At 36.4% G+C, this 16326-nt stretch overlaps 1 protein-coding gene across 9 annotated transcripts in view; it reads right to left on the bottom strand.

The window, feature by feature from the left end:
- Positions 1–16326, bottom strand: part of RGS6 (regulator of G protein signaling 6) — a 684015-nt gene that overhangs the window by 115609 nt on the left and 552080 nt on the right. For all 9 annotated transcript variants that reach the window (XM_074235808.1, XM_074235802.1, XM_074235801.1 and 6 more), the window contains 3 exons: positions 9805–9911; positions 9589–9640; positions 3151–3215 (listed from right to left, as the gene is read on the bottom strand). In XM_074235808.1, the coding sequence (XP_074091909.1) occupies positions 3151–3215; positions 9589–9640; positions 9805–9911 (224 nt within the window). The remainder of the gene's footprint in view (positions 1–3150; positions 3216–9588; positions 9641–9804; positions 9912–16326) is intronic.

Raw genomic sequence — 16326 nt, forward strand, 5'->3', positions numbered from 1 at the left:
CTGCTATGTATTTTCATAGAGTTGGTGCCAACACTAATTTATTGCTTTTATTAGAAGGTTATTAATATAAAAGGGGATTAAAATGAGAATTAGCCTTACAGGCAGTTAATATTGTACCTGTTTATACAAGTAGACATAAAAAAGAAAATGACATTTGGAATCTTTTTTTTTGTTGTTGTTGAAAATTTGAACTTTTTGCAGTATTTGTTCAGTAGAGATTTAGTCACTAGGAATAGGTGCCACTATCTATTCTGAACACTTTTTTTCATTAATGTTGTTTCTGAGGGAAGCCCAAGAAAGCTTAGGGAAGTTCCTAGTTTCTCTCTGCCACCTTGGCTCTGTTCCCCTGAACATTCTTTTACAAGGAAAATGAAAGATGTGAGAGATACAAAGTGGATCATGACATTTTTATAGCTGAGTCATTTCCTCAAGGTTAAGGAAGTTATATAGACAAAAATAAGCAGTCTAAAAGCCTTTATATCCAGTACAAAAATAAGGAAAGATTTCAAAAGTTTCATTTTATTTGGGGGAGAAATGCCTGGTACAAGGAACTCAAAGGTGCCAAGGTCTGCCAGCTTGTGCCCAAGGTGATTTGAACTCTCAGAATATGAGAAAGTATGGAAATAAGTATTTATCAAGAGTTTACTATGTGCCAGGCTTGTCTAAGTGCTTTACAAATAGCATCTTATTTAATCATCACCACAAACCTGAGATGTAGGTGCTATTATTATCCCCATTTCATTTTTGAGGGATCTGAGACAGGTAGAGGTTGAGCGACTTTCCCAGGGTCACAGAAGTAGTCAATAACTGAGACTGGATTTGAACTCTGGTATTTCTGATTTTTGGCTCAGTGCTCTATCCACTGTGCCACCTGGCAGCCTCTTATGACAATTTCACAATTTGCCTGGAAAGGGCCTCAAAATCAATGAATGATGCCACATACAGGTAGATAAGAAGTTGCATAGTTTTAGTGGAAAGAATGGTGGTCTTGGATACAAGAAGACTTGAGTTCACATTTTGCCTCTGATCCTTATTAACCAAGTACACTCTCTGAGCCTTAGTTTCCTCATCTATAAAATGGAGATAACTACCTGTAGTGCCTGTATTTCAAGAGATTATTGTGAGGTTCAAAAGCATGTCAAGATCTTTATAAACTTTAAAACCCCTATATAAATGTTACTTATTATTATTATTATTATTACTGCTAGTTTAAAAGGGCTACTATGTAAGTCCCCCATCAACTGGATGAGATTAAGGATTATTTCAAAGCATTTAAGGGGTACCTCTCCTGACATCCTCACTAGATTTTATCCAAGAAGATCAGGGTTGTTCCTAAGATAACTGTCTTGTCCTTGGTAGAGAAAAGGAGCCTAGACTCTTGGAGCCACCTAGGCTATGAATGACAAGATTGTCACTTGCCTCTTCACATGGAAACATTTCTGAAATATCACTAATGATCAGAATTTAGTCCCAGATTATTCTTTTTGAAACCTGTATCCCTAGTTCCTGTGGATAGTCCCTGGTACTTAGTAGATGCTTTATATACACTTCTTGTTATAACAACAATTTCAAGGGATAATGATTTACTCTTGTCTCTGCTCTGATCTCCTTTCTATTCTTCTGACAAAAATGTTCCATTTCTTGAGTCTGGGCATTTTCTCTGGCTGTCCTCAATGTCTGAAATGTTCTTCCTCCTCATCTTTGCCTTCTGGTCTTCTTTAATTTTCAGATAAAATCCTACTTTCTAAAGGAAGTCTTTTCTGATCTCAATCCTTGTGTTATTATTGTTGTTGTCATCTTTAGTTACATCTGACTCTTCATGGCATAATTTGTAATTTTCTTGGCAACGATAATAAGATTTGCCATTTCCTTTTCCAGCTCATTTTTTACAGATGAGGAAACTGAGTCAAACTGGGTTAAGTGACTTTCCCAGGGTCCCACAGCTAGTTTCTGAAGTTGAATTTGAAGTCAGGTTCTCCTGACTCCAGGACTGGAGTCTTCCTTCCTAAATCTCTAATTTATTTTGTATGTAGCTTGTTTGTACATATGTATTTCCATTTTGTCTCTCTCCCCCTTTAGCTCATAATTTCTTTGAGAACAGAGACTTTCTTTTTTTATTTGTATTCTCAACACCTAGCAAAATATCTGGCTCATAGGCGCTTAAGAAATGTTTACTGATTGACTAGGTTATCTTGAACAATGAGCCTTGGTATATAGTCTTCTATACTATATGATACTATATGTTGATTGGTCCCTGTGTCCAATAGGCTGTACTGGACCTCAAGTTAATTGTGTAAGCCTCTAGAGCAGGAAGGAGAGGAGAATTTGGTAGGTGGGTGGACTTAAAGGTAGGGATAATATTTGATTATACAAGAGAAAATTATTCCTGGCCCTCTGTGCTGCCTCTCCTCCCAGCTGCCAGCCCTTTAGCCATTTCACTGTTCATTAGTACCTTCACAGGAGGGTGGGTGGGGAACAGAGGAGGAGGAAAACTTAAAATTAGCCTTATAAAGATGGGTTTGGTGGAGGAGGTGAAAATCATTGGCTACAGTTACATTTTTGATCATCTGTGTTGATTTTGTGTTTAAGCTTCGCTGAGTTTCATTTTTCCTCCTCTATGAAATAAGGGCAACCCTTTCAGGAACAGAGTTCCTAGGATGATCAATAGAGATAACTGATAGTCTTCCTCTTGAAGAGTAATAGACCCTCTATTTTGTTGTGTAACATTGACTTCAAGACTGATAGGGAGGTTGGTATGGAGAGATCAAATTCTTGGAAGGAATTATGGCAAGAAATAATGAATCCGAGATTTGGAGTGGGAAGAAGGGCATTGGGAAAGAAGTCACATGAATCCACATAGACCCTATGGGCTAAATCTACCCTAATAGTCTCCCTCTGAAACTGAGAACTGTTCTGATACTGAGAAAGTTAAAAGTGCTTAAAGTCATGAAAATGTTAAGAGCTAGGCCATTAAAGCCAAGAACAAAGGGGGCAAAATGAGCTTCCCTTCCCTTTCCCATTGTGTCTGCAAAGGCTGAAGACTAAAAAGGGAGAAATGAAGGTTTAAATCCAGAGAGATGTTATCTTTTTAAAAGTTATCTTTTTAACCCTCCCCCTCTTACATCTGTCTAGGGAGGTAGTTATACTTACAGCTTCATAATCTGCCAATTCCAGTCTTGCTTTATTCTGCATTGTCCTCTTACACAGATAAATGGCTAAGAGAAGAAGAAAAATAACATTGCACCAAAACCACACATGTAGCATCAGGTAAGATGGGTGCCAAGAGACCAGGATTCCCAGGATCATGCATTTCAAGCTGAAAAGGAGGTCATCTAATCCAACCTCTTCATTTAACAGATGAGGAAACTGAAATCCAAATAGGTTATTTTCCAAGTCACAAAGTAGTATCTGAGTCAATTTGGAACCCAAATTTGAGCCAATATTGGAAGGAAGAACCTAGTCTTCTGCATTCTTAGCTTTTAATCTCATCTCTTCTAATTACTAATCATGTGGACTTGAATAGATCTCTTAATCAATCAAACATTCTACTTTCTCATCTGCTAGAACTACCAAGCTCAAAGAGCAAACATGAGAATCAAATGAAATAATGTAAAAGTACCATAATAATTACAATTAGTAATAAGTGGCATTGGTAATTAAACAATCATATATTTGTTGGGCACCTATGAGCCCAGTTACTATGAAAAGCACTGTGAGAAAAGTAGAAGTCATGAATAAGTATCCACTCTTAAGGAGTCATGTATCATGTCAACAAGAAGATATTTCCATTTCCTGTCCTGACATATATACATACATATATACACATATACATGCACATATACACATGAACACACACACACACACATATACATATTTTTTCCCTGGCACAATGTTCCCATGGCCAAGTAGCATTCACACAACAAGTAAAAATGAATGAATGAAGGCACCTTGGAAACAGAAAAGGAATAGACTTCAAGTTACTCCCTCACTTCTATTAGTTTCAAAGATTTCTGCCAAGATTCAGTCAGATTTAATCTATGCTTTGTAACTTTTTCTGGTGCCCCTAGCTGCTGCTGTCTTCCTCTCATAGAATATGCTGCATCCATTTTGTATATATTTATTGTTTTTGCTTATTTATTTGACTGTTCCCTCCCTCATTAGATTGTGAGTTTCTTGGGGCAAAGATTAGCTTTTTGTCTTCCTTTGTACCCCAGTTCTTAGTGCAGTGTCTGGCAAGAAGGAAAAAAATTAAAAGATATTCATTTTCTTGACTCCTGGACAGTTAGCTAGGCGGGGCATGAGACTGGTGAATATGGCAAGCACCATTACAACTGATTAGTCTCAAGATTACTAAAAATCAGGGATAGAAAGCAAAACAGCATTTTGTTCAAAGATTTTTTTAAAAAAAAAACTGAATATACCTTTGTCCCAGCAATATCACTTTCCCAAAGTAATCAGGGAAAGGGGAAAAAAGAACCTATATACTTTTAAAATATTTATAGCAGCTCTATTTGTGATGTCAAAGAACTAGAAATTGAGGGTATTTTCATCATTTGAGGAATGGCTAAAGAAGTTGTTGTATATGACTGAGATAGAATGCTACTTTGCTGCAAGAAATTATGAGCAGGGGTGGCTAGGTGGCGCAATGGATAAAGCACCGGCTCTGGAGTCAGGAGTAGCTGGGTTCAAATCTGGTCTCAGACACTTAATAATTACCTAGCTGTGTGGCCTGCAAGCCACTTAACCCCATTTGCCTTGCAAAAAACTAAAAAAAAATATGAGAAGGTTGATTAAAAAAAAGCATGGAAAGACATGAATGAAATAATGAAGAATGAAATAAGCAGAACAAAGAGAATAAACATACAGTAACAGCAATATTGATTGAATAAAAACTGTCCCTAGTTATTTTGAATATTTTAAATACTCAAACTACAATGGACCTATAAAGGAAGATAGCAACCACTTCTGGAGAAAAAAATTGCTAATTAGAATTATGTATAATATGGTTTCACATTATGTATAATATGCCATGCATTTGCACCATGCGTGTGTGTGTGTGTGTGTGTGTGTGTGTGTGTGTGTGTGTGTGTGATGGATTTCTCTATTGTGGGATACCAAAGGTGGGAAAGAGACAGTTCAGACCTTAAAATGGAAAAAATAAATAAGTAAAATTAAATTTAAAAAAATTAGAGAACCACTCAGCTCTAAGAGCATAAAGAGACAAAAAAATTTTATATGTTCAGGATTCCTGACTCTGCTACTACTTTGCTTTGACTGGGATTGTTTGGAAAACAATATTCTGTGTGTGTGTGTGTGTGTGTGTGTGTGTGTGTGTGTGTGTGTGTCTGGGGGGGGTGAGGAAGAGTTCAATAACTTGTAACAGTGTCAAATTCAAATAGAATCAGATATTTAAAGACTACAAATTGACTTAGAAAACTACAAATTAACATTATCTATGTTGTATTATATTTTTATTCATTTTGCTAAACATTTCCTATTTACATTTTAGTTGGAATTTAGGTTCCATTTAGGGAGTTTTGCAGATCTTAAATTTGACCTCTCTGGCTTATACCACCTCTCTAGACTATGAAGAGACGTTCAGGGAGAAGATTAGTCAATAAATCATATGTTCAAATGAGATTGTCTAGGTTATAAATACATGCCTAATTATGTGTAAATAGGGATGATGCTATTCATTTCACTTATAGAAAGACATGTTTGTTATCTTAGAAGTGGTGATAGATTGCATTTAATTATCTATAGATTTTCATCCCATATCTCAAGTGACTAAGGTCACAGATGAGGAAGATTATTGGTTAGAGTAAGGCAGGTAATATGTATTTGTGAATTTTTCTTCCTATATAAGCCTGTGAGACCCAGAGAGATTGAAGCAAGTTCACATAGCTCTGTGTGACAGAGCTATGAAATCTGAATTCAAATCCTTTCACTATAGAATGATCTTTTTGTAGTATAATTCTGTTTCTATCAGTAGTTGGATTTTAATATATATGAAAAGAAATACATATATAATGTGGGAAATATATTGGTAAATATAACTTTGCATACAAATAAACATAAGTTAATTTTGGTTGGAAGGTAATAACAAAAATTGGCATTGGTATTTGAGGAAGTTGGAAGGGAGCATAGGGTATAGCCTGAGCTAAGGTATCGAAGTGGAAATTGGATTTCCCATGCAGGTGTGTACCCATACAGGTAATAGTAAACAAACTAATGTCATCATTTTGATTTGCAATGAATTTCTTTTGCCTCAATTAATTTATAATTTGTACAATGACAATATATTTTTATTTGCCATTTTAGTGAGAGCTCTTCAGTAGTTCAGTTTGGTTTGCAAAAAAATTTATTAAACCCACGGGGGCCACATAAAATTGCACAGCAGGGGTGTGCCGCCTGCAATTGCATTTTGGACTGCCCTGATTTATACCATGCTAATTAATATTTGGGTATATGCTATTTGTAATTATTCTCTAATTATTTCTTGTATGTAATTCTAGTCTTCTCAATTTACAATTAAGCTTCTTAGGAATAGAGATCATATCCTGGCCTTCTGAATTCTTTTTTTTTTAAGTTTTTTTTGCAAGGCAATGGGGTTAAGTGGTTTGTCCAAGGCCACACAGCTAGGTAATTATTAAGTGTCTGAGGCTGGATTCAGGTACTCCTGACTCCAGGGCTGGTGCTCTATCCACTGCGCCACTTAGCCACCCTTCATTACTTCTTCTTTTCTTTTTTTTTTTAGGTTTTTGGCAAGGCAAATGGGGTTAAGTGGCTTGCCCAAGGCCACACAGCTAGGTAATTATTAAGTGTCTGAGACCAGATTTGAACCCAGGTACTCCTGACTCCAAGGCCGGTGCTTTATCCACTAAGCCACCTAGCCGCCCCTCCTTCATTACTTATTAAAAAAAAAAAACACAACTAACCCCAGCCTATATGACAGAGTCCATGGTAGATGTTAATCCTATCATTCTGTCTCTTTATGTAAAAGTCTTGAAGGTCTTCTAGAGAACATTCTACCACTTTAATGACCCTAAGGTCCACTGCACCACATAATCACCCCTGACTTCTGAATTCAAAACAGTGGCTTCCACATTCAAAGGATCATAGTTTGAGAGCTGAAGAAACCTCAGCTGTTTAGTCCAACTCTCTCATTTTATAGATGCTCAAAAATATTTATTGGTTGGATGGTTACTAGTTTTTCTTTGTGAATAAAATGAGTATTTTGCTATTTTTGACCCTTAGTGACACCTTTATCTGTGAAATGGGAAAGAAATTGTTATGGCAAGATTCAGAGCCATATACAGTGTTGTTATCACTGAAAGAGGTGCACATTTAAACTATGAATCCCAAAAATGGTCTTGAAAGAGGAAAAACACATACTATAAATATTTTTTTTAACTTGGAAGGTCTTTGCTTTCTGTTTGTAAGAAAATAAAAATGTGGCTTTGATTCTCTTATCTATCCAAGGTCAAAAATAGTCTCTCATATTCTTAAGAAGGAATGACAATGACCTAAAAAAAAAACAGAGACTAAGTTGCTCAAGAACTGGACTTTGATGTTTCATATTTCAGCAGTACCAGAAGCTTTCATTTTATTATAAGCCAAATGTAAACTCCTTTTCTTGTCCAGAAGCATCAGTTAGAACCGTTGATTATAGCATTTAAGGAGTGGATTTTCAGTGAAGTGAGTAATAACACATGTAGACAGCTGAGGAACCTTTCCTCTTATACATTCATTCTGTCCATACTATTTGGAAGTCTAATAATCTGAACTTTATTAAGCTATAAACTATTGTTATTCTATTCCTTTTACTGCTTTCCATTTAGTAATTTCCCCTTTCTTCTGATTTATCTACTGCAGAAGTTATAAGGTTGGGTATTAGATTGACTGCTCATTGGTCAACCAATCAGATGCATCAGGAAACATCTGTCAAATATTAATTCATCTGCAAACCCACATCGTTTCCTCTACAGTTAGAATTCTCTCCCATTAACAGACAATAATTCTCTAAACTGTCTTGAAAGAAATGAGATTTGATTGCCCCACTCTAAAGAGAGGAATTATTTTGAACTTCCATAGAAACATGTATTCAAATTCTACTTCACATTCTGATAGGCTCTGTCAAGCTTGGAAGAAAGGATCTGAATATATGCCCAGTGATGAGTTTTGTATCTGGTCTTAGAGGACCTGCTTAATTAAGTCTGTCAGCAGAAGACTAACTACCAAAGATGACTTATTTTTCAGCTATTAATGCATGAAGTTCATTTGGTACAAAGCAGAGGCCCTTTCTCTCTTTTCCTTCCTTCCTTCCTTCCTTCCTTCCTTCCTTCCTTCCTTCCTTCCTTCCTTCCTTCCTTCCTTCCTTCCTTCCTTCCTTCCTTCCTTCCTTCTTTTCTTTTCCTGAAGCTACTAGGGAGCACAGTGAATATAGCATGGGACTAGGAATCAGGAAGACCTGAGATTAAGTTAGACCTTAGAACCTGGGTAAAGTCAGTTAACATCTGTCTACCTCAGTTTCCTCAACTATAAAATAATAATAATAATAGCATCTACCTCATAAGTTGTATTATTAATGAGGGGGTTGTTCATATTTTTAACTTATAACACAGTGACTAAAATATAGTTAGAGGCTTAATATTTATTCCTTGTTGCCTCCTCTCTACTTTTTGTGCCATGGATACTTTTGACAAGTGAAACTGTGTAAGGTAAGCATGGGGGGGGTGTTAGAATAAGTGGAAGTCTATAGACTCCTTTTCAGGATAACTCTTTAAAATGCAGAATTACAAAAGAAACTGATCATAAAGATATAATTATTAAAATGCTTTTTAAAAAAATCATGGCACCCTTGAAATTTATCTATAGATCTCTTGGGGTCCACAGACCTTATGTTAAGGGCTCCTTATTTAGAAGGTTCATCACCTATATTGTTGGAAGGAATATCCAGACTGATGATCTCATTTTTCTCCATAGCATTAAAGTACCTTATTACTAAAGGTAATGGTAATGAGGTGTCAACTATCACTGCTGTCTAAGCTAGTTTATATCCATTCTTTTCCATTAAGGATATGAAATCAGATAAGCCTTGAAGGATCTCCTTGCCCAGATATGAGCTAATTGTGCCAAAGCTAATAACTTATTCCCCTGAGTCAAGATGAATTCTACTCTTGTCCCTCACTAAGCTCCTCCAAGGATTCTTGTTATGATTTTTAATAAGCATGTGAAGTTAGATGTAGAAGTTGGACATTATCATCTTGGTCTTGCTTTCATCAGTCACATAACATCAGTGGATGGCTCAGAAGTGTCTGGGATCCCATGTATTGAATGGCTCTTATAAGACCTCTCCTACTCCTCTCCTGGGACTTCTGTTTTCTGTGTGCTGTGTGCCTTCCTCCATTATGAAGAGTTCCCAAGAGTTGAGGGTTTATTAAATGTCAACTAAATGAAAAAGAGCCAAACATGGGAAACCCCCCTAGGACGCAGACAAATTACTCTACAGTTGCTCAAACACTAAGCATTTATCTTGCAAGCTCCCAGCAGTAACCTGTAAGAACTGGAGGTTGCTTCAGTTCTCACCATAGTCAGTGTTTTCAGGTTCCCAGCAGTTGGAGGGCCAGAAGTATGGAGCCTGCAAAACAACAGAGGATCAGGAAACAGGAGCCCCCTGATATCATCCCCTTTTCCCCCTGAACTGTGCTTTACCTTCCCCTTTCAAAGAGTTTTCCATTGTGATCAGATGAGGGGGAAACTGACAAAAAAGATGTTTGGGGGAAAGAAAGAGAGTTGACTTACCTGGAATCGATAAAAGGTGCCATCATCCTTTAGGGTAAGGACATGGTCCGATATGGGAAAGATGTAACCCTGGGCAGCTACAAGGCTTCCCAAGTGTATTGCTTCAACTATAGGTTGGGGAACAAGAGAGAAATCATTAAAAAGATATTAGATTCACCACCTGCCACTCAAATCTAAACTGTGTAAGGTAAAATAAGGACTCCTAACATGGGGAGTCCTATTATTACCCAATAGTTATAACTTCAAAAGGGCTGGTGGTTATATGGTGAAGGAAAGTATTAGGGAAAGGGGCCTTGATGGCAAAGAAAAGCTTCAATTTGCTGTTGCTTCTTGGGCTCTAAGGTCTGGATTCCCAGGATTACAGATCTGCTGCTTCCCCCACTACCCTCACTACCCTCTTGCCTCCTAATTGATATCTCCAAATTCCTTTCAAACTTTCTTATTCTATTCCAAACTTTTCAATATTTACAAAATAAGGTCCTAGACTAATTCAAACAGTCCTGGTTGGCTCCCATCAGGAAGGGTGAGAGAACCATCTTCAACAGTGATTACCAGGGTTTCTTTGTATCCTATGTTGCACACCTCTCCCAAAATAGGGGTGAAATGAAATTGAAACTACCTCTACACTAAGGATATAAAATAGAAATTCCTTCCTCAGAGTTTGGAAAGTATAGGAAGTTATTGTGACAGTTAAAAGTTACAACATGGGGCAGCTAGGTGGCATAGTGGATAAAGCACCGGCCCTGGAGTCAGGAGTATCTGGGTTCAAATCCAGTCTCAGACACTTAATTACCTAGCTATGTAGCCTTGGGCAAGCCACTTTAACTCCGTTTGCCTTGCAAAAAAAAAAAAACCTAAAAAAAAAAGTTACAACAGACATAATTTCAGATATTCAGCTTTGCTACTTTAAAAAAGAAAGTATCCCAATCAAAAGACTGTTGGATTGAACCAAAGAAATCGGGGTTTCAACCTGCTGTTGTAGGACTTCCTTAGGCCAGTCACTTATGTGGAGAAGGTTGAACTGACCTATGGGAATCATCTCAAAATAAGAAAATCCAGAGTTCCCTTGGAACTGCTAGGGATTTCAGAAACATGGTGTAATTATTGCAATTTTTAAATTGTTTGATGTTATGGCTAGCCTAAGTAATCTTAATGCTCATGAAGTATATGAGAAAAGACAAAGTTCTTCTTTTTCACTGTTCTGACATGCTAATCACTGTGACAACCATTTCATGCTCACAACTTCTGATTAGCTAAAATTCCTGACCTATGAGTTATTCCTCTTCTCCTACCTTAGATAGCCAACTCAAACCTTTTTCCGATTTCTGATTGAGATAAAGAAACTCCTCCTAACCAAGCTTCACCCAAGGCTGGTAAAATAAGTGATCCAGAGAATTTCTTTACCGCATCTGTGTCTGATTGCCTCTCCCATATCTAGCATCAAATTACTTATTCTCCACCGAGCTCATTTTGGGGATATAAAACTTTCCACCTGAATCCCTACTTCATGCATGTACTTTCCCCTACATGTCTTCCTCTACCTCCCACTGAGTGATTTTTCTTATTTCCATGGAAACAAACCTCTATCTGCCTATATTGCTTCATTTTATCGGCTTTTTGCATCATATAACGTTCTTGTTTGTACTAGCTTCCTGAGTCTTAGCTCCTTGTCCCCAAATCCATCTTTGCCTTGTCCTAAGTTTTGAGGCCATATAAAGTACATGGTAACAGCATTAACACATGTTAGAAATGGTGGATTCCTGAGGCTACTCCTGGTCAGGTGCTCACTCAGTATTGAGGAACAAAGGTGCTTTGAAATAATGAAACAATCCTCTCTTTAGCTACTGGACAAGAGGGATTGATAACTCACTAGAACTTTTAAAAGGAGAGAGTTTCTGCTTCAGTTGCTTTGCTTTGCTTTTCCTATGGAGTTCATGGTCCTTTCTCTAGACTCCCTTGAGAAGGTTATGTGATGGATTATGTTCTTTTCCCTTATACCACTGGCACTCCTAAGGTGGAAAGAAGGACCTTTTTATCTCCTTTCCTGAATGCTGGCATGTCTAGGTTTGGATATGACCTTGTGAGTTTGAGAGATATAGAGATCCTGGGTTCACTGGGTCAACTATCATAAAGAAGAGGAATCTCCAGTAATCCCTCTAGTACTGATGCATAGAATAATGAAAAAATTATATATAATATGTAATTATATAATAAATATTATATATATATAAATATAATTAGAAACAAGTTCTATAATTTTAATGCTGTTAAACCTGGGAATCTTGTTAAGGATCTTTGTGGAAGGATCTTTGCTCTTGAGATATAAATTGACTCCTTTTGTTTCATTGTTTAATGTAAAATGTGAATTCTGTCACCTCATCTCCAACCCCCAGCCTTCAACCTTCTGCCTTGTTTCATTCATGAGTGGGGGGGACTTATTCTTTTGCCCTCAGTGCCAGATAAGGGGAAAGGCTGGGCTGGACCTCCACTTGGGCAGGCTCTCTCTCTCTCTCTCTCTCTCTCTCTCTCTCTCTCTCTCTCTCTGGCCCAGTCAGTTCTCTCTATCTTTATCCTTACCTCTCTTTATATCCCTCTCTACGGTGCCTAGCCTTTTGTTTTTCACCCTGTCATAAAGTGCTTAATGACCCTTTGGGAGGAAAAGTTTTTAACCTGCCTACTTTGCTATATTTGTAATAAAATCCTGAGGAGTTTTAAAATCCCAAAGGGAGCACTCAAATCTAAGGCCACTGAAAAATGAAAGATTTGCAATAGTACTATTGGAGGATATCACTTATAAGAGGTTTCACTTATCTGGTTTATTTTATCAGATATGAGTTGATTGTAATTTGGATAGTGCCGAGCTCAGGTGAAATATAAAATATTCAATTAGTAGACTTGCAAACTACTCTATATCCTGAGGAGATACTATTCATAATAGTAACTTAAATTGTCACTTAATCTTGTTCTAAGTTGTTCTGTCAAAGTGTGCTGCAAATCTTTTGTGTGAAGGAAATACCTGTCCCATTCCTGATTTTTGTTACTTTCCTGCTTTGAGGAGACCCTAGACATGAGCTAAAACCTAATCTTTAAATAGTTTATCTCTAAGGTAACAGAGTAGAGGTTTAATGAGTCACATACTGAGAAACAAGAGCCCTCTCCTTAAAAACTAGACTACCTAGAATTGAACCTAGTCTGAGCCATATACCTGAGTCAAAAGGGAATGAGTAAATTGCCCCAGCCCTCAGGGTCTGCCATTGATTCCTCAAAAGTTGACTTGACTTCATCTAGTTTCTTTTTCTTTGTGTGCAAAAAGGGGGATAATAATAACTACACTATCTCCTAGATCTATCATGAGGACCCAGTGTGACAATTTTTAAGCAATTTGTAAGTAATTTTTATTATGTGTAGTCAGATACAAATGGGTATTGAAAGATAAAATGAAGAAAGCTAATGAAAAATTAATTCTCAGTAAGTTTACATTATATATTAATATAGCATAAACAGTCTCTTAAGATTAAAAAAATTAAATACTAGGCCTGGAAATGAAAAATATGTTCAAGGAACCCTTAATTTCTTTAGTTGTCAGTTTGAAGAAAGCTATTTGATTCAACCTAGGATGACAAAATCATAGCCCAGTGATTAAAGGATAAATTAAAAGAGACTACTGTAGAGTTCAAGAAATTACCTAATACAATCCCTTGATTTTGCTGGTGAGGCAGTTGAAGAGGTGAAGAGACTTTAATTCACATAGTGAGTGAGTCAGTGAATATCAAAACTCTAACTCAGATCTTTTGAGCTCTCAGTCTGAAATTTTCTCCTTTCAGGAATATATACATATTTACACACAAATACACACACACATACATATAACAAATTATACAATGCACATAATATAAATACCACACCTGCAATATATTTATAAATTTAGCTATTTAAATTTTTATTACATATTTATATATTAATTTAATTTATAATTAATGCTTATATTATTTTATTATATATTATATTCAATTATATTTATGTACATTTATTTATACATGTTCATATACCTATCCATTATGCATACATAATCAAACTTTTTCTCCAATAAGAACCACATATGTAATATGTGAATTCAATCACAGATTCTGAACTTGTAGAGTTTGTGTAGAGGTAGTATTTCTGAATGCTTTTTTTTTTTACTACTTGATACTGACATATTTGTCTTTTTTAGAAATTTAATCACCTAAATAATTGGTTTAATGTCTTTTGAAAAAGTTGTCACCAAATATTAAAGACAGAATGTTTTTACCGCCTACTATTTCCTTAATTTCTCTCATAAGGAGGAGGAGACTTGTTTTTACCAAAATACCAAAACTATCAGGGAGTTTGCTTACTTATCAGGCTATGAGTTGAGAATTTTAAATTGCCCTTTTAAACTGATTTTTTTCAAAAAGCTCATAAAACTAAAGTGTTTGGTTTTTTTAAAGTAGATCTCTAAAACTGGACCCATATGCATTCCAAGTCTTAGGATCCCAGCTTGGATCACTGCCTTGCTGAGTAGAAGAAATTATTGTGCTCAGAATGCTAGCAGTTTAGAGAAAACCTGGTAAAGTAGGATGAGGTCTGGTCTTAGATTCACAGGATCTAGGTTCAAGTGTTGCCACAGAGAACACTAACTTTGTGTCCGTAAGCAAATCACTTAACCTCTTTGCCTCAAACCTTTGGGGCAGCTAGTGACTCAGAGGATAGGGCACAGGGCCTCAAGCCAGAAAGAATCATCTTTATGAGTTCAAATCTAGCCCTAGACACTTTCTAGCTATCTGATCTTGGACAAGTCACTTAATCCTAATTGCCTCAGTTTCCTCCTCTCTAAAATGAGTTGTAGAGGAAAATGGCAAACCACTCCAGTGTCTTTGCCAAGAAAACCCCAGATGGGACCATGAAGAGTTGGACATAACTGAAAAAAAATGACTAAATAAATCCTAAATGTGGTCACGAAGAGTCAGATACAACTGAACAACAAGAACTCAAATCTCTCTACTCTATACATCCTCAAGGATACTACCAAATGATTTTTCTAAAATAAAGGTTGTATCTCATCATAAACCCTATAATAAATTCCAGTGGCTTCATGCTGTTTCCAGGATCTATTATAAAATCTCCTACTTGTCTTTCAAAACTGTTCAAAACCCAGCCCCTTGCTACCACATGGGTCTACTTGTGCATGCATGATGTGCTAGAACCAGCTCCAACTAGCTAGCTCTGTAGAACTCATTGTTCAATTTTCATTGTGAGCATTTACAATTCGGAAATGGGTGAATGCTATAAGTCAAGACTTGATTTATCATTTTCTTGAATGTCTGGACTGAAGAAAGTGATAGAAAAAAATTTTAAAATAGAGATTAGACTTGTAAGTATGTCAGAATACTGGTGACTTGGTTGTTAAAACATTTTCCACCAGATCCCTGTCCTCAACTCATCTTCCAGCTCCCTTTCACTATAGTCTCCCATCCCTAGAACATTCTCCCTCCTTATTTCTGCCTTTAATTTCCCTGACCTTCTTCAAATTCCACCTTTGACAGGAAGGCTTTTCCAGTCTCCTTAGCCTGAATTAAATGACTCAGCCATAGACTCACCATACAGGTCAAGACTTGATTTGAATTTAGGTTTTCCTGACCTCTGGTGCAGTAATCTATCTACTGTATCACCTTGCTACCACTGTATAGGGATGCTTATAGCTGTAGACTTCATTCTCCCATTCAACAAAGGTAAGTCCTATTAAAGATCCAGTGGTACAATCTTAGCATCCCAAGGACAGAAATAGGACAGCTGGATGGAATTTCTTAAATTGCTATAAATAATTTTTATAAAGTAGGATTTATAAATATATATATATATATAAAATCATAGAAATAATGTATAATGAGATTTTTTTAATTAAAAAGAGAATTTTACTTTTAATTATGAATCATTTATTTGCCACCCTTTGAAGCTTCAACCACCTTGAATACAGCTGGGAAATCCCAAAGTAAGAAAATAAAAAAAATGCAGTTCTTGGGGACAATCCAATCCAATCCAGGGCTTGGGGACAAAGAGCAAAATGTTAATAATGAAGGACAGAGAGAAAACAATAATATACAATCTACCCTTTAGTGAATGGACTTTGTAACAGGTCAGATTCTCATTCAGAGACTTGATTTATATTGGCAATATAAGTTATTTTGCACACAATTTTAAGTTGTGTGGTTGTCTATTTATCTGTAATACTGAAGCATCAGGTTTTCTAGACCATAATGCATTGGAAATATCAGATTAGAATAGGGGACAATTTTAGAGGCAGTCATAATGATAACTGCACAAAGGTATACCATAAAATAGGGCATCTAAGGAGGAGGTGTAAAAATATGAAATAAAAAAATAGCACTCAGGGACCATTTAATTCAGGGGCAAACAGACCTTCACACTCTAAGAATATTATTGTAATATGATGCAGTAGTATTGGTGTGCATCATAATGACCTAAAGCAAAAGTAAATGGCAA

Source organism: Macrotis lagotis, chromosome 4 (genome assembly GCF_037893015.1).
Source record: "Macrotis lagotis isolate mMagLag1 chromosome 4, bilby.v1.9.chrom.fasta, whole genome shotgun sequence".
Lineage (NCBI taxonomy): Eukaryota > Metazoa > Chordata > Mammalia > Peramelemorphia > Peramelidae > Macrotis > Macrotis lagotis.